This window comes from Struthio camelus, chromosome Z (assembly GCF_040807025.1).
Source record: "Struthio camelus isolate bStrCam1 chromosome Z, bStrCam1.hap1, whole genome shotgun sequence".
NCBI lineage: Eukaryota > Metazoa > Chordata > Aves > Struthioniformes > Struthionidae > Struthio > Struthio camelus.
Genome location: NC_090982.1, coordinates 22681571 through 22699841, shown reverse-complemented (window position 1 = coordinate 22699841; position 18271 = coordinate 22681571). Strand labels below are relative to the sequence as shown.

General features: G+C 36.0%; 1 protein-coding gene across 1 annotated transcript in view; it reads left to right on the top strand.

Moving 5' to 3' along the window:
• The window catches only part of PSIP1 (PC4 and SRSF1 interacting protein 1), a 35804-nt gene that overhangs the window by 2163 nt on the left and 15370 nt on the right, over positions 1-18271 (top strand). The window contains exons 4-10 of the mRNA XM_068928888.1: positions 4433-4571; positions 8786-8902; positions 11705-11812; positions 12396-12458; positions 14561-14684; positions 16505-16580; positions 17478-17703. Of these exons, the coding sequence (XP_068784989.1) occupies positions 4433-4571; positions 8786-8902; positions 11705-11812; positions 12396-12458; positions 14561-14684; positions 16505-16580; positions 17478-17703 (853 nt within the window). The remainder of the gene's footprint in view (positions 1-4432; positions 4572-8785; positions 8903-11704; positions 11813-12395; positions 12459-14560; positions 14685-16504; positions 16581-17477; positions 17704-18271) is intronic.

Below are 18271 nucleotides of genomic sequence, written 5' to 3'. Positions count from 1 at the left end.
TTCACTGCAGAATGCCTCGGCAGTAACTTAACAGCTTCCCGGAATGTAGTATATTTTAAAACTATAGAATTCAATAGCAGACCATCTCTTCCTAAATTAATCTTGTTTGACAAAACAGGCAGCTTTCTTTTAACATTTGCAGTAAGCTATTCATGGGACTAGTAGGTTGTAACTGTATCATGTACTATTTTCTAATCTGAAAAAACCCAAATCCTACCTTAAGTGGTATGATTGGTAACTTTCTCTTTCCTTTGTAATGGATTTTAATTACAGTCTTATGTACTCCCAAATTCTCAGAAATAGTTTCTCAAAGATATTGAAATACAGCTGAGAATAATGAAATAGGTAAAATTGGAGAAACAGACAAAGATCTTCATTGACTTTTTTTTTTTTCCTGAGGGGTTTTGGAGGTGTCTTGTTTATTCGTTCTGAAGATATTGAAGGGAAAATGAGGGGATGCAGTTGATAGTCCAGGTCTCATCCCAGTTAGTTTTATACCTGTCATCCTGCAAAACGTTTATCTTTGTTGGATGTTAGCACGTTGTGCTAAAATACAAAATTTGCTTTGAAGGGACTATGTTTCTTCCATTCCTGAACATGCTTCTAAATATGTTGCTTTTTGTGCTGTTCTCTTGACTGTTTCATTGGAAATCATCATCTTACTTTATGATATGACTCATTGTTCTAGAGTAGGTTGTGAAGACTTCAAGTTCAGTGCCACCTGTACTGCCTGATTTGCTTTTAAAAAGCTGCAATGCCATTCTTTATTGCTGCTTTTTTTTCTTAACAAAATAGCAAATTTGTAGATAAGCAGGTCACAGAAATGGAAGTTGTGTATACAGCTGCTCTGTTTCTTGCAGGTTCTAGAAAGGCTTTACTTTAATTTTCATATCATGAAAATTTAATTTTCATGTATTGAAATCTCTTTAATCTGGCACTTCTCACCTATCTGTAAAAATAAGTAATACTTCAACTTTCTACTTAGTTCTTTTCTAAGAAGTAACTGCTCTGTCAAAAAGTTGTCCATGTGCTTGGGTCAGTTTACCATGCATTGTTTAATTGTTCTTATCTTTCAGTGGAGCTGTTCAGGGGTTTGGTTATTTTTCTGTGTGTAGTTTTGTGGGCAAAAAGGGGCTCCTGGAATTTAATTCAAGCTTGCTAGGTTTGAATCCTGTTTTTTTTAATGCTAGTTTTAAGCAGTATATGGTAGGTTACCTTTCTCCTTATTTTTTTTCCAGGATGTTTTGGCAGTTAAAAACACAATATTGTTTTATTTCTTTTCTCGATAATGTATGTCATTCTGGATTGCACCGCTTCTTTTTGTATAGTCTCTGAAAACAAGTTCAGGTACATGGATCAACTATGGTTAGAAAGAAATAACTTCTCATATAAAGCTTTAAAAATAAATTTGTAAAGTTTTGAGAAGCATCATAACCTGTTTTAAATGTAACTTAGGTTTCTAAATCATGCTGGATTGTGTGTGTGTGTTTTTGGCTTATGTACATGCATAAATTTGAAATGTCTATTCCTCACTCTAATGTTCTTACAAAACAAAGTTTTACTGAGATCTAGTTCTGGTGAGGCTGTAGATTCAGGGTTACTGTATTTTGAAGTCCTCAAGAGATTTTCTTTAGAACATAAGAGAAAGTTCTGTTACTTGTTTTTCCTGTACCTTACGAACTACAGGATATTTCCATGACCCAGCTGTCTTGTAGTCTTTGTTCTTAGGCATCTCATTTATGTTGTGATCCTTGGAGTGGTAATAGGTGAAACTCCCATACTCCTTGATTTTGTGGTACTTCTGCTTTCTATGTGTAGCTAAACATCTAGGCAGATGGCTGTGTGCTACAAGAGGAAGGAGTAGACCAAGTGAAAATGGAGAGCGCTGTTCCATGGCATTTAATTTTATTTAGCTTTGTAGCAGTGAGTAATGGATTAGTGGTCTTTCAGGAATGAGGTAGAAGCAACCATTTTCCATACTTTTTAACAGGAGTTAAGATAAATTCAGTGAACTTGTTCTGCCGTGTACTTTTTGTGGTTAAAATTATACACCTGTGCGCACCTATTAACAGTGTGGCATCAGGACTTTATTACTGTGCATATAGGCAGCCTATCTTACTTTAATTAACAGTAACTCTGAAAATTAAGATTATGTGCTTGATCATGGTGAAAAACCCTTTTGTGTAAGGGGTGATATTTTCTAGTTACATGGAAGGTTGCAACAGAGAGAGGACCTAAAGGAGGAAAAAAAAAACCCCAAAAACCTTGTTCCAGATTGATTGTCACCTGACTTCTAGGAAAAATATTAATTCATTTTTGCAAGTTATTGTAAGCAAGTATAAGCTTGTATTTTGATTGCCATTGTTGATTTTTCTGGAAGTTTTGCCAGACCCAACTAAATGTGCCACTGCCAGCTGTGCAGTGTATAGAGATGCTTCTTAAAATAGGCTTTTGGGATTTGACTGAGGTATGTTTTGTTTATTCTTATGCTGTCTTACCATAGGAATAGTACACTTTTTTTCAAGGATAGTAATGAAGAATATATTTGTATATTAATAAAAGCTTTGTTTGGATCTGTTGTACCAGTAAATCACATTAGCAAATTTTAGCTAGTGACAGGCAAGCAGAAGGTCGCACTCTGAACTGTAGTTCCAGAACTCTATGGATTAGGGTAATGTCTCTGCTGTTCAAGCTTTCCTGGTCCTTTTTCTTTTTGGTACGTGATGAGGTTAACTTCAGCAACCTAACAGGCTACATGACCTTTTCAGGGTAGTCACTTCCTGATGTTCTTTGGAGCCTGAGCAATGTGGGAAGAGCCTTACAAGCCTTGGAAAAATGCTTCCCTTCAGGGAAGAATGGAGATAGTGTTCCCTATTTTGTCTCTTGCCATTTCTGTCTCTCTCCCCAGCCTTTTGCTCTGTTTAAGTAGACTTTGCAGGTGCATGGTTCCCATGCTGACTGAATCCTTTCTAACCATCTCTTGCAAAGAGGTGGGTGATTTGCAGTCTAACCTGCCACTTAATACTTTGTGCACATAGGTAAGTGTTCTACTGCTGGGGTAGAAAATGCTTAAGCTTTCTAGATGATTTATAGCTTCTCTTTTTATTCAATAGGATGTCAGTCTCAAGTATCTCTTTTTAAAGATGATGGAGAAAATAGGAAAGTGGAGCTTCGTGATATCCATTTAACTTTTCCATGAGCCGCTACTTCATAAAGCAAGTAGCTACACTTCTCAAATAGTTGGATCTTACATACGTAAAATTGGACTGAGCTGGGTATGAGCACATGAAAATGAATGTCAGTTCATTTTCACAGTGAAAATGAACCACTGAAAAGTCATCTTTTTCCGTTAGCATCATTTGGCTGGCTTCTGTGAAATCCAGATAGAAGTACAACAGAAACGAAGTATGCCTTGATGTTCTTCAGCACACACCAGAATGTTGGTCTGCAGTAATTTGTTACCTTGTTTTCACAAGTCCGGTTTAGAAGAAGTAATACTTAGAAAAAAGTATCAGTGTGGATACTGTTACTTTGACAGGGAGAGCTACTAAGCCAACAGCTTTAGCTGTGCAGCTGGCACTAGGGGTACTACTGTGTTGTGGGGCTTGGCTGTTTTAGGGGATGCCAGATGAAGACAAGGATATAAAAACTATCCTAAGTCCTCTACTAAGAGAATAGAGTAAACAAAAAACATTTTTTAATGTGTGTTTTGTCAAGGATAGGGTTGAAGAACCTTAAAGTAAGGAGCAGTTTCATATTTTTATGACTTACATAAGCAAATCCAATGATCAAAGTCCTGCCTTCACACACTGAAAACTCTGGGATTAATACCGAATTACGTAGGATTCTTACAAAGACCTGGGCATTCAGTGTACGCCGATACTGCTTTTTCATTTCAGATACATTGAATTTTTTTCTTAAATTTTATCTTTGAACTATAGTGCTTCTAATTTAATAACTTTGACAGACTTTTCTTTGTTGGCTTGGAGCCATATCTTCTGCTTTTAATTGCTTTCTTACGTTACCTTGTCAGGATTTAACAATTCTTTATTCTTCAAATTTTAGCCTTTTTCCCCCTAAGGAAGCAACTACTCTTTCTGTGCATAAATGAGCTGCTTAGTTTTTAATTGTTCTAGTTCACAGTAGTTGGTTGTCTTAATCAGCTGTAATCTTGATGGGACACAGCATTGGCAGTTTCTTGCCCTAGACACATCCTAAGCAAGAGAAAAGCGCTGTGTGGTGGCAGTAAGGGAAAACTAGGGCTGTTGAAGGCAGAAGTTTAGGAAAATTAAGATGGTTATGTAGTAGAATCAGGTGCCTCCGTAATGGATTTTGCATCTTAATAACATCTGGTGCTTATTCTCCTTTGAAAAGAGTAGCCATGTTAAAACATGAGATTTTGTGGTAATTTTTTTTCCTCTCTCTCCTGAAGGGCTTTTTTGGGACCAAAGGATATATTCCCTTATTCTGAAAATAAAGATAAATATGGCAAACCAAATAAAAGGAAAGGTTTTAATGAAGGGTTATGGGAAATTGACAACAATCCTAAAGTGAAGTTCTCTCATCAGCAGGTGAGTCATCCAGAGTGTGCTGGATTTTTTGAACAATTGTTCTTGTATTTTTGTAACATAAGAAATGGTTCTTTTGTATAATTGGAGATGTCAGTAGTAAGTTCAGGAGGAATCATGCTGACAGTTTCAGAGTACAGGGCTAACATTTTTAAAAGATGAATGTGTTTTTAAAATCCTACTCTGTCACAATACGTCTCAAGTTACAAATTTCATAGGTGCTATAAAAACATGCTTCAAAAGTAATGATTTTTTGGAACCTCAGCCACCATACTTTTACCCTCTAAGCCCAAGTGTTTTTCTCCACAGATATCTCTGTCACATTTCATTCCATGATTACTTTGTGCACTACATTTTCCTTTTAGTGGTTGGAAGCAATGCAGCACTTCCCTCTTGCCCCCAAACTGTCACTTAACATGCTTGATTCAATATTTATCTGTCAGTGATTCCTCATTTCTTGACCTCTTGGTGAGTCTTCCAGGCTTAAACTGGAGCTCTATATCTGTCTATCTACAAGAAACCCCAAATTTAGTCTGAAGACCAAGAAATGGACATGCTCGTTTTGTCTTTGCCTACTTGCTGCAAACATCCTATAGCAGGTTGTTTGCTATGCACAGTGTTTGCATAGCAGGTTTTTGCTATGCACAGTGGACCCTAATTGCATACTGGATGCTGTAGACAACACTGCAGCAAAAATAACAAAAATTGGTTATTCGATGCTCTTAGCACTCTGGCATCTCAGGTATTTTTGCAGTAGCTATTCCTTCCTCCATAAAACATTCCAAGTTACTGTGTGCCTAGTTTGAAGGAGAACCTGTATAGAGAAGGAGTTGGAGATTCTGAGGTGGAATCAGCAGATAAGATGCTTTATTCTGGAGGAATATCTTTTTCTGCTATGGATATGAAAATATCATAATCCCTATGTCGCAGTGAGGAAGGGCTTTATTAATAGGGGACAGGTTCTTCCTGCTACTGAAAAATATAAATCACTATACCTCTTCACTTTTTTCACTGTGACAGGGTTTAGGATAACTGAGGCAGTTGAGAACTGTAACTGAGTTTTATGTCACCAGTCAGTCCAAACAAGTTGAAAATCTGCGTTTAAATAATCCACAACAAAGAGCCCTTCTAATATTTTGTCTTATAGCAAGGCCCAATGACTTCAATTAAACAGTGCTTTGAGTTGCTTTCATAGCAGTTCACACTTTCCTAAATAGCTTACATTTCCAAAGGGAAATACGTAAAACATGCCATCAACAGATACATACATACTGTCCAGCAGAGCAGCTTTTTCTGAGGAGCAGTGTTTTCCGTCTCTTGAGTTCCATTGGGACACCTTCAGATTCTGTGACAGCTCTTTCAGACTGCTGTGAACAAGTCAGGATCTGGCTAGAGCCAGCTCTTTCAGACTGCTGTGAACAAGTCAGGATCTGGCTAGAGCCATTGAATTGTTCCTTGCTATTTTTCCCCTTTCATTTCTTCATTTTTCTTTCCACAAGTCACATTTAAATTTTCCCCCTGTACAGCCTTAAGCATACTGAAAGAAGAAATGTCACTTAGTAGTGACAGCTCACCAGTTAAAGCAACAAGACTACAGGGCCCTAATAACTACTTCACTGTTGTTTATTCAGTTTTATAGAATGAATGAAGCAATGCAGTAGACTTGGATAAATTTTCTTCTGAATCTTCACTTTAACTTTCTTTGCTAACCCTCTCTATATCCTGTGCTTTGCATTGTTAAAAGGAGATTTCACTTGCAGCAAATCAAGGCATTAGGAATCAGCCAGCTCCTGTTCCTGTTTGTGGGCAGTTCTTGTTGGTGCTGAAGGAGAACATCTCCAAATAGCTGACTAAACTTGCCGTTTTAGAAAATGGATCAGATTATAAAACAGACAAATTAAGGTTTACCTGATCTGCAATAAAACTGCCAGTAGGACCTAATTCAGAGATGCTTTACTTTGGTGAACATTGATCGTTTTCAAATCAGTTGTGTGATCTTCCATGTTTTTTCACAAAGCACTATTTTGGGGACTTAATTCTCAGAATGGAATATTGTGTCACTTTTCCTTCAAAAACCACAGATAAGATGAAGGAAGGTGCCACTTTACCCAAGGCGGGAGGGAGAGTGATGTTTGTTTTTGTTTCATTTTACTTGTTTTCAGCTGATATGCTGAAATAAGCTTTATTTCTGTACATGTTTTGCAGTATAACATATAGTTCACAATGATGACACTTAAGAATTACCTTTCTTACATTCTGCTAGTTCCCTTGGTGTTTGGCTATGTTGCAACTTTCCTAATTTGTGAGGGTGTTACTTTAGCATCTTATTAGCTAAGCTGGAGAAATGAGTACGAGTCTTCCTTCTAGCAGTAAGGAAAAGGAGGCACACCTGCCTGAAGTGAAATAATCTTTACTTCTGTCCTAATTAATGTTAAGGGTTTCTTTGAGGGGTGGAGGCTTATAGACACTTCAGTTAGGGAAGGAAAACGTGTTTAAGAGCACTTGTATATAGTATTGCAATTTTATGGGAGTTCATGGGGAAACCTGTGCCTACTTTAAGGGCAGCAGTGGTTAAAATAGGCAAAGACAAAAGCTGGGATCCCAGGCTGCCAAAGAGGGGGTATAAAAGAGTGTCAGCATAGGCAGTGAGTGATCTTGAAAGTGAAGATGTTGATGTAAAGATACTGGTATAAATGTTATCACACAAATATTTGGTGAAAAAGAATGAAGATTCAGAGGGAAGTTAACATGATTAAGCTAATAAGTTGAGAAAAATATTTTTCCAGTAATTTAATATTAAAGTTGGACACATATTATGGCCAAATAGCATGTTGCGAGAGTCATTACATGAGGTTGTAGGGAGGCTGACACAAGCTTTTTATCTGTACTGTTGGACTTATGTGGATGTATCTTAAGATGTTGTTTGATCTTTGTGTATGCTCTACATGCAAATTCTTTGATTAAAAGAGTAACATGAAGCACAATTATGGTGCAATATAAAGATGATATGGTTGTTAGAGCTTTAAAAATAAGGTTGGGTAGAGAATTTAGTGTTTGGGTACAGAGAATAAGGTTAGAGTGTGATAATTCTATTGAGATGTTGGCAAAATTGAATTTTTAGGTTGGATACAAGATAGTATGAACGGGATAAACTTATCAGTCATTCATGAAGAGAGATTAACTTTTTCACAAATTTTTTTTCAACTTTTTTTTTTTTCCACTTTACTAGGTGTATTTTGTCTTTAAGTCCAGAGAGCTACATTTTTTTTTCAGTTTAACTGACAGAACTAGCTGGAATGTTCTGAAAGCAGTACTTTGCAGATGTTGCTTGTAACTGTTAGTAGGAGAGGTGGAGCGTAGAAGGGAGGTTGTGGTTTGGGCTTAAATCCAAAACCATTTCCTCAGTGCGGGAAAAATTAAGAGTCAAGGGAGTTCTGCTGGCTTTGTTCAAAAGAGCTAATGCTTAAGAGTGAAAATGCTGTCCACAAAGTAATGGAATTAAAAATAGTAATTTTGCCTTTCCCTCCTCTATTTCCATATCTTTGAATTTAATTCTTTAGCTTTTGTTATGTTGTTCTGCTCATATTTTTCGGAATAGATAGTACTCTCCTTGCTCGGTTAGGACTGATAGCTAATATGAAAATGCACTTTTTGGCCAGGATGGAGCTCAGACTTGCTTTTTTACCCAGTGTGGTGGGGGTCTTTTTAGTTTGCCCCCTCCCTTTTTTTTTTTTTCTTTTACAATGCCTGGAAAGTTCTCCATAGCGGATTTTGGATTGTTAAATGGTTTTATTACATTTTCAGATACACAGACAAAAACACATGTGGAGTTTGCCTTATGTTCACCGCCATTCAGAGACAGTACCTTATACTGAAATTGATTTATAGTGTGACTACATCTCTTGGCCGAGGAGCTTCACAAATTGTGTGTGGCTCAAAGCTCCTTTCTAATTTATACTTAAGGTAAATGTTACCTTGCAGTATTTGTAGTGTGAAGATAAATTACTGTTATTGCTTGGGAGCTTGAAAGTTAGTTAATGAAAATGTAATTTAAATCAAAAGATGTAAAAAATATATTTTTTTTATTATTGTAGCCCTAGTAGAGGGTTTCTTACGGTTTCTTCAGTAACTTACAAATGGCAGAACATCTCTTGATATCGTTACTCTGTAGTTCAGAAAGGGATTTCCATCTTAACAGTGATGTTTTTATATTGAAGTCTCATCTAGCTGTTAACAGTCCTATCAAAGAAGCTGGTCAAGAAAGCATTCAGGAGCCTGCTGAGTGGAGTGAAGAAAAAGCAGGAGCCAAAAGGAGAAAGCCTGCTGTCCCAAAAGTAAGTAACTACATTCATGTTTTTTTATTTTATCAAAAAACAATTTTTTTAAAGCAAAAACTATATTGAAAAATTCTTACTTAAATACTTTAAAGTGATGGTGCTTTACTGTTGTGACTGCCTTTTCTTTGCTTGTTTTCTGGCATATACTCTATTTTTGTTCTTCTCTATCTCTTTTAAGGCGATACAGATATTTTAGAAAATGAATTTCTTTACAAATCTATCTTTCTAAATCAGTATACACTTGAACAAAATTCATACAGTATTTCTTGGCTACGTGAAAGTAAGTGATTACCAAGGTTTACCATTAAGCTTTCTTTTTCCTTTCTGAAGACTGCTTAATAGCCTAGACAGGTAGGGCTCTCTTTAGCTGTGACACCTTTGGTTGAAGAGCCTAACAGAGCATTAGGTTCTGTCTAGGCTGAAACAGCACTTTGGTGTATTTGACTAAACGGACTTCATGGGTCAGTTTGATTTTACTCCACGTTCTGTAGTGTGAATGCACATAAAAGATTTCATAGTTGTATCACTCAAACTCCAGATCAGGAAAGTGTTTGTCAGTAATTGGTATGTACTAGTTTACATAGGCAAAGTTTAGCTTTTTGGCTGCATAAACGCATCCATGTTTTAAAATCCTTCTGAAACAAGATTCTGTTCTTTTTAAACATATTGTATCTACACTAAGAAAACGTATGTCTCTCTGAAATGTCTTTGGTGCTGTATGAAATCCCTTTTATGAGAGGGGAACCTTCTAGTTTATTATGCACTTGATGATGTTACGGAGTGTAGAACATATCTTTGGACTCTCTGCATCCTTGAATACTTCGTTTTGTTTATGTGGGGTTTTGTTTCCATGGTATGGAAAATAAGTGTATGATTTCTTTTCAGATTTATTAAAAGGAGAACAGAGTCCTAAAATCACAAAGCTCTTGATGGAGATAGTATTAATACATTTATAGTGTATCAGTTCTTTCTGAGTCACTTCTGGAAGTAACGACCTTACAGGATATCAGTGTCCTTAATTACAGCGCTGCCAGACTCTTTTGGACAGAGTTGCCTTAGTTCTGATAGTTTGCCTTTTGATTATTTGCCAGACTTTAATGCTATCTTTCTGTAGACATAGCTGACAATGTCTTTCAGCATTGATTCATAATTGAAACAGAAGAATTTCCAAAGTGTTAGAGACATAGCAAATGTTCCTCATGGAGGAGTCTTATAGCTCTATATAGCTTTTTTTTCAAGTGGTGGAAAAAGAGACCTTTGATAAAAGTCTGGTCTACTGGTGCTATACTGATAGATGATATCCAGAGTTGTTAAAACAAGTGGGAGTCTGCAGATGTTTGTCAGTAGTTCTTATTTATAGATTGTTTCTCCCAACTTCTTGCTTTAAATCTTCATTTAATGCTTCCATATTTGGAAGATTAGTGTGTTTTGGCTTCTATTTTGCTATACTTTAGGAGCACAGTTTGATAAGTAACTTTCTGGTGGTATTACTTAACCAGTTTTTGTTGTTCTTTCTCCTTATGTACAGTGCTGATAAAAGCTTTTATTCCCCTGGGTTTAATACTGCTGGAAGAAAACTTTTTAAACTGGATGGGTTAACCAGTCTGCCTCACTGTGAAAGCTGTGCAAGGGTGGTGGGAAGGGGTGGCGTTGTCTTAGGCCCATGTTTCCCCTGAAAAGTGTTTTAATGCTGTCCCAAGTTGGCATTTTCAAAGGGAAGTAGGAGGACCATATAGAGAGTCCTTTAAGTGCAAAGATGGAATGGAAGATCCTAAAGGGATCTTTTTACATACGTTTCTTTAATCTTTTAATCAGCTTAGGGCAAAATATGGATCAGATCTGCAAGTAAATCTCTCATTCCTTTTGTTTTGATACTAATGTAGTTCCAACATTCTTTTAAACTGATCATTGTACTCTCTCTGGTTGCCCAGGTTTTTAGTGTACCAGTGATTCTTTTCTCTTAATTCTAATCTGTAGAAAGAATTAGTGATACTGCCTGTCTTCAAATAACTATGAACATTGCACAATAGCCTTCTGCCTGAATTGTTTGTTCAATGTTGAAATTTCAAGAGCTGTACTTGCTTTGAAAAGGGAAATTCACAGACGTTGCTTGCAAGTGGGACAAGGCTGTAAGCATTGAAAGTTAAAAAGATACACCGAAGATGTAAAAAAAAAAAAAAAATGCACGTACGTTGGCTGCAAGGATATGACGATCGTGTCCAAATAAGCTACTATGAATGCTTGATTTTCAAATTTAAATGCTCTCAAACATGAAAAAAGGCACAAAAAAAGCTCACAAGTGATGAAACATCTTGTTTGTGGCCTGTCTACTGCAGGATGTCCCTATTCAGTAGAGTGATGTCCTTTGATAAATGTGGTCTGTGACTCTTACTCATATATATGTGAGAACAAACAGTGATCCAAATGAATCTTGAATAGTGGTATGAACGTTTAGAAGTGCTGATGAAACAGTGATATGGTTTAAAAAAAAAAAAAAAAACATAGTTACGTTGTCATGAACACAAATTGGAATTGAAGTTCCATCTTGGCACGCTGCTGTGTTTTGACCTGTTCTGACTATTATCTGCAACTATATCCTGGAGCGAAAGTGGTCCTGGCTTAGGTGCTTATTGTCTCCCTGAAAAAGCAGTGTATATCCAGATTTAAATTATTTTAGCAAAGCAGGCTAGTAGTAGCAGGCTGATGGTTATTAGTCTGTTCTCGTTCCACTTTTATTTCTCTAAATTTCTTTTTCCTATACTTTTTTTAGTTACGCTATGTTGATTTTTCAATTTGCAGTTGTCTCCTAAAGAGGATAGTAACTTACCTGCAGAAGCTGAAACAGAAGAAAAAGAGATGGATTCAACAAAGGAAGATGAAGTACCTTCTGAAAAACCAAGCAGTGAAGTACGTGAAAGCTTATCTTTTTCCATATCAAGGAAAACATTTCAGTGCTATATCAGTTGACTCATAAATTTAATCTTTGAATACTGAGAAACTACAATTACTACCAGTGTGACTGTCCAGAAGCAGTTTAAAATGTAAGACCTCATATGCATTCAGTTACGTTTATACATCTCATTGAAGTCAACAGGAGTTAAAGCTTTCATCAGAGAGGAAAATGTAGTCTGGCTTCTCTATAAGTTAAAGCAGCTGAAACTTTTTTATCACTTACTCTTGGTTGCAAGTGTACTTTTTCAAAGGACTAGATAAAGAGTTCAAATTCACTAAAATATGACTACATACCTTTTTTTTTCTCTTTTTTTTAAAGAAACAATATTATTTCTTAACTGGTAATCAAATTTCTCTCTCTTTCAAAAAAAAGATATTTAAAAGCAGAAAGTGTTTTCAAGTGCGTTAAGAAACTTTTGCCTTAAATGTATACCAGAACCGTCAGTTACGTGATTACCCTGAGAAACTTTTTAAAAAAAGAAAAAGAAAAGAAAAAAGAAAAACTGCTAAGAGTCCTTCTGTCCTTTTATCTTCACAGGATGTGGTGAAGACAAATGATACATCTATTCCTAAAGTTGCTAGAAGAGGAAGAAAAAGAAAGGTAACAGTATGCTCAATTACTTTAACTTATTAGAGCCTTTGGACATGATGATCCCGGATATTCTGTTTTCTTTAATGACAAATTATGCACAAGTGAAGATGCTTGACCTTTTTCTTCCTTTTTTTTCCTTTCTTTCTTTTTTTTTTTTTTTTTTTTTTTTACTTTCAAATAGCTGAAAAATCTGTAGGAATGAAAGTATTCCCAGAGGCTGTTTTACTTCCCTGAGTTCTGGTTAAACTTAATGCAGAATTGGGAGCTCCCATCTTTTTCCAAATACTTCAGTATGGGGAATTTCAGTATGGGGAATAAATTTGAAGACAAACTGTTGTTCAACTGCTAACAAAACAATCTCTTTAGAAACTCTGGAAAACTTACTTAACATCTTCACTGCCCTAAATCCAACACTTAAAATGCTCGCTCTTTTCATGAGGTTGTGCTTTTGTGACCTCTTCAACCTGTTATAAATCTGGGTTACGTTTGAAAGAAGTCCCAGTTGCTTGCTCAGCTTGTTCCACCTTTAATGTTCATGTGGTCACACATGCCACATCAGGGCACTGATCCAACTGAAAACTAGATTAAAGTGGGGCAAAGTATAATTTTAATTTCGAACCATTTCCTACTTTAACTTGTTACATTAATGCTGACAGCAGAGATGAATGACAAGGTGTAGCTGTAACCTTAGTGCCTTGTGCTGCAGATGAGTAGCATGCTGAATATCCTTTGCCTCAGGAGAAAGAAATAGGCAGTATTTGGATTTTGTTTCTTTTTAACAGAAATGACTTGAATCTTTAAAAGCTATAACTTTATACCTTATGTAAATACATATACATGTGCATAACCTAAAATTTTAAAAATTGTCCAGTCTGGGTCAGTGAGGATTTGAAAGAATGAGTGTGCATGCATATGATTTCAGTTTGTAAATGGAAACAGGGACATCTCAGATGATAGTCCCAAAAGACCTCTTATTCTTTACCTTTTCTTAAAGCACTCAAGTCTTCTGATTCTTGGCATTAAAAGGGCATCCATGCCCAAGAAGGTTTCCTACGTCACGTGAAGTAGCTTGAGTTAAGACTTGTGTGGCGCACACTGTGTGTGGCAGTGGTTTAACAGAAACTCACCACGCTACAGGCTATTGCTGAACAGAATAACATGGTATTTCAAGGAATGGGGTGCTTGTGGGTTGGAACGGAGGATTGGCTATATGCTTATTCACTCTTGAATACATTCCTTAATCGTATTAAAAAGAAATGTGGCGTTTTGTTGTCCAGGGATTGTATAAAAAGATTCTAACAGGTATTTTATTATTTAATGGTGGCCACAATGAATAATAGTAAGATAAATATGTATTTGCCCATGTTGCTGCTAGCTGATGCTTCTCCATTCAGGACAGATAAATATTAACTTCCATGAATATTTTCTTCAGTTGGAATTTTTCTGGATTCTTTTCATCTGCATTTACTGGATGTTTTTGCAGGGAGACTAACATGTATCCTTTTATCAGGATCTTCTTTTGTCGTAAGTTCTGTCTGTCTTTCCAACCCAGCCCCCTAAAATGACTATGTAGTTGAAGTTCACTGTGTTCAGTTAGTGTAGTTTGGCACATACTGATTTTAGAACGTTAATAGCAGTTTTTCATTGTGGACAGCTGGCTATAGACCTGGAAGTTGGTGTTTTTCTGAATGGCTCCATCTACTGGTATGATTCAGCGAAGCTACAGGGAGATAATAGCATCTGAAAGAAAATTGTATTTGGGAGAAGTGAATTTACCTACATAACAGCATGCCAAAAGCCAGTTTTATGGTGACCTTAAAAATGGTTGTAAACCATTTTTGTGCTTTGTGCCATGATAGGCCATCGTTCTGAAGTCGAATGTGCTGGTTAAAAACGGTACAAAAATATTACTGTATGAGTTAGTCATGAAAGGGTGAGGTGCGTGAGATTTAAATATAATCTTTTATTAAATTTTGGAATTCTTATTGTTTAGTATTTGGACACAATATTATGATAATACATTTTCGGCAGCTTTAAACTGCTGTTTCAGGAAACAGTTGAAAAATAGATGCCCTATGGTTTTCACTTGTGAATTGCATTCTTTAAATTAGGCTGAGAAACAAGCTGAAGCTGAGGAAGCAGCAGCAGTGGCAACAGCAGCAGCAGTGGCAGCAGCGGCAGCAGCTGCTGTGGCAGTGGCTCCAAAAGTAAGCCCCAAAAGAGGAAGGCCAGCAGGTAACTTTAAATGAAGGATTTGATATAAATTTGTCACCACAAAGATATCTTAACAGAAGTAGTTAGAGGATTCACTGTCCCCTTACCGGAAAGTACTACAGAGTATTTCTTAATACGAAAAGCAATTTTGTGATAATTGGTTATTATGATAAAACATCTGGCATCTCAAACTGAGGAATTCAAGACAAAACTGAATTTAAATCATTAGCATTTATGCTCAGACGTCTGAGTAAGAATCATTATATTTGTTTACAGGTCATCTTTAGAAAAATCTTCATAGAATGCCCCTAAATTGTGGAGTATACCATAAGAACTCTTTGTCCATTATTGTTCCATATTGTGCCATAAAAAGTTTATCTTCATCAAAGGGCTATGAAATGAATAGTTAAATTATGTCTAACTACACATAAAACGTAAGTAAGAAAACAAGACTGTGCCTATAGGTGGAGCTCGGAGGACAAGAAAATCAAGGAAAGAGCTCGTGAGGCTTACCTAAAAAAAAAATAAATAAAATAAAATAAAATAAAATTTAAAAACAATCTGTGTGGATTGGACAAGTGAGAAGAAATACAACTATCTTTTTAAAAAAAAAAAAAAAAGTATAATTTGAACCATTTGCTAATAATTCTACAGTGGTGTTTTCCAAGTAGCAATGATCTAATTTATTGGAATTTTTGTGGTAAGCTTGCAGATATGTTTGACTTGGTCATTAACTACTACAGGAGAAGACAGTTCTTTCAGCAGTTAAGCGCACTGTATAAGCATCTAGTCTGGGAAACAGATAATACTTCAAACTCTGTATCTGTTGACGCTATGAAAACAACTTATAAAAAAGTGCAGCCATAGTTAACTAGACTTAATTACATTCGCCTTGGAAGCTGCGAGGAAAGAGGTACTGCTTTAGTCCTCCACACATTTCATTACACTTGCTAACTAAACACTCTTTATATTTTTATGTGTTTGTTCTCTTTTAATATAAGCAAAACTCATTTAACTACTGGCTATAAGACCAGGAAAGGATAAGAAGAGGTGCTTTCTCCCCCTGTATGAAACACGTTATTGGAAGAGGCAGCATTACCTCGTGTTTCCATGATGGATGCATCTCTTGCTTAGTAGAGCTATATACTAACACCAGCAGGAATTCAGACACTGAGTATTATGTTTCCTAACCGCATGTTCACTGTTGTATCAGACAAGCACTTTCTTGAACTTTGAATCTGTAAAAGCAGTGTACGAAGTATTTTTCTTTTACAGAATTGAAAGGTATATATGCCAAGCAGGCAGATAGAGTATTTATCGTGCTTTAATAATGGTGAAGCTGAGGAAATGAAAAGTTTTGCCCTATACTGTACTGTGGCAGTAGAATTTCTTGACAGTGACCTCTTCTGAAGAGCAGCAATGGAAGCTCCATGATATTTCTAAAAAAATAATAGCAGTAAATAGGCTGAGTGTAGATGTGCCCACTGAGTTATTTTTTTCCCTACTTATTTCTGGTTCTCAAATTTCAGACTTGTTTATATTAACTGCAACATTTGAAATGATAAGGAGTGCACGAGAAGTGGAAAAAACCACAGGAATAAGTAGTTTAAGCATGTGGTTTAAGAGCTTCTAAATTATGGAATAACTCTGTAATTTTTCAAAGAGATCTTGATCAAACTTTGATACGCAGTTGTAACACCTGAATTTTTTACAGTAACACAGTTAGTAGTGTAGATATTCAAATTCAGGTATTACTTCTGTCTTTTGAGTTAGAATCAGTCCTCATGGACAAGGCTGCATGATGGCTTTAGACTAACCTGTTTTTTCTGTATAAATACTAGCTTCTGAAGTAAAGATCCCTAAACCAAGAGGGAGACCCAAACTGGTGAAACCACCTTGTCCTTCAGAGAGTGACCTGTGAGTTGTTGGCTTTTTGGTTTTTTTTGCTTTTTATGTAAAATTTCTTCATTGTAAACCAAATGGCTGCTTTTGACAAGCTTGCATGATTAGTACTGAGTTCCTGACGTGCGTTTGCCTTGCAATGTTCAGTATGAATTACTGTTTGCTTTCATGTTTTTATTTACAGCTCAGGCAATTAATAGATAGTAGCTCATGTTAGTACAGTTTTGGAACAAGAGAGGGAAGATCTTAACCTTTCTAACTTATACAACCTGTGCAAAAGTCCTTATATATCTGTAATGCTGTGTTATTTGTATAAAAGTGAGGTATCTGCGAAGGGAATATTTGTGAAGAAGAAAGAGAAGATCGTGCAAAACTAAATTATCAACTTACATTTTTGTTTCAAAAGTCATTTCTGAGTGAATTCCAGCTGTCTTACTGATCTGCTACCTAAATTTCATTTTTATGCTATTTCGTTTTCATGACAAACTTGTACTTCAGTTACTAGAAAAAGTAAAAGTTGAGCATTGGCATTTTCTACAGGCTAGCAAATGTGCAGTTTCACTATATGTACACCTTGTATACACTTCATAAAGTTAGTTTACAGTGTTTGCACTGCTGAATAGTCCTGCCTCCTACAGACACTTACGGATACGAAGAACATCTGAGCATTAACTTTTGCGGAGGTTTTAAGTTGTTTCAATGTTTGTTTCATTGGACCTCCATACTGTTATTACTGTATTTCTCTTTCACATATAGATAATAGGGTATAGTTTTAGAAAAAACTATTTTTTGGAAGAATCTTTACATTAAAGAGCTAAGGATAAACTAACTTTGTAACTTACTGTTCTATAGTTTTTTCAAAATCCTGATTTAAGAGAATGCAATCATTCATAAATACTGCTTATGTTTTAGTGTTAACGAAGAGGAGAAAGTGAAGAAAAAAGGACCAGAAGAAAAGCCCAAGAAGCAAGGGAAAAAAGATGAGGAGAGTCAGAAGGAAGAAGAAAAACCAAAGAAGGAATTTGACAAAAAAGAAGGAAAGAAAGAGGCTGAACCAAAAAGGAAAAATGCTGGGAAAGTTGGTTCTGTGTCGGCTTCTGATTCTGAAGATGATGGAGAAGAGCAAGAAGGTGACAAGGTATATTTTGCTTTACTGATCTATTTCTTACAGAAGAGAGCAGTTCAGTGAAGATTTTTCTTGAAACTAATGCTAGATCTTCAATTTTGTGTAGTATGGGTTGGAGCCCTGTGGCTGGCTAATATAGATAGGTAGAGCAAAATTTGCAGTTGTCTGTCAAATAGTTCTTTCAGTAACCTTTTTTGGTATTTTTCCAAGAAAAGCACTTTTTCTAAGACATTGTTTCTTAAGATGGATTTAAATGTAGCAGTCACTCACTTTGTCAGAAAGCTCTTTTCCATATATACTTTTTTGAATGCGTATCTATTTTTTTCCATTAATGGTTCTAAGAAAGCCTTTAGTTTTTATGAAATACACTTTTGAAAGGTATAGAGCTGTCTCTAGCCAATCATTTGGAATTTCTTGATTTTCGTGGTATTTAGGATATTTTTTTCTGTACACGGGAGAAGGAAAAAGGGAGAAAGCAGTAATATCTTTCAGAACTTACCAGTATATGGAGGTCTTGTATTCAGTTGTAGGGAAAGCCAACTTGTCAGGTTGTTCCATTGACCAGAGTTGCTACAAAGAC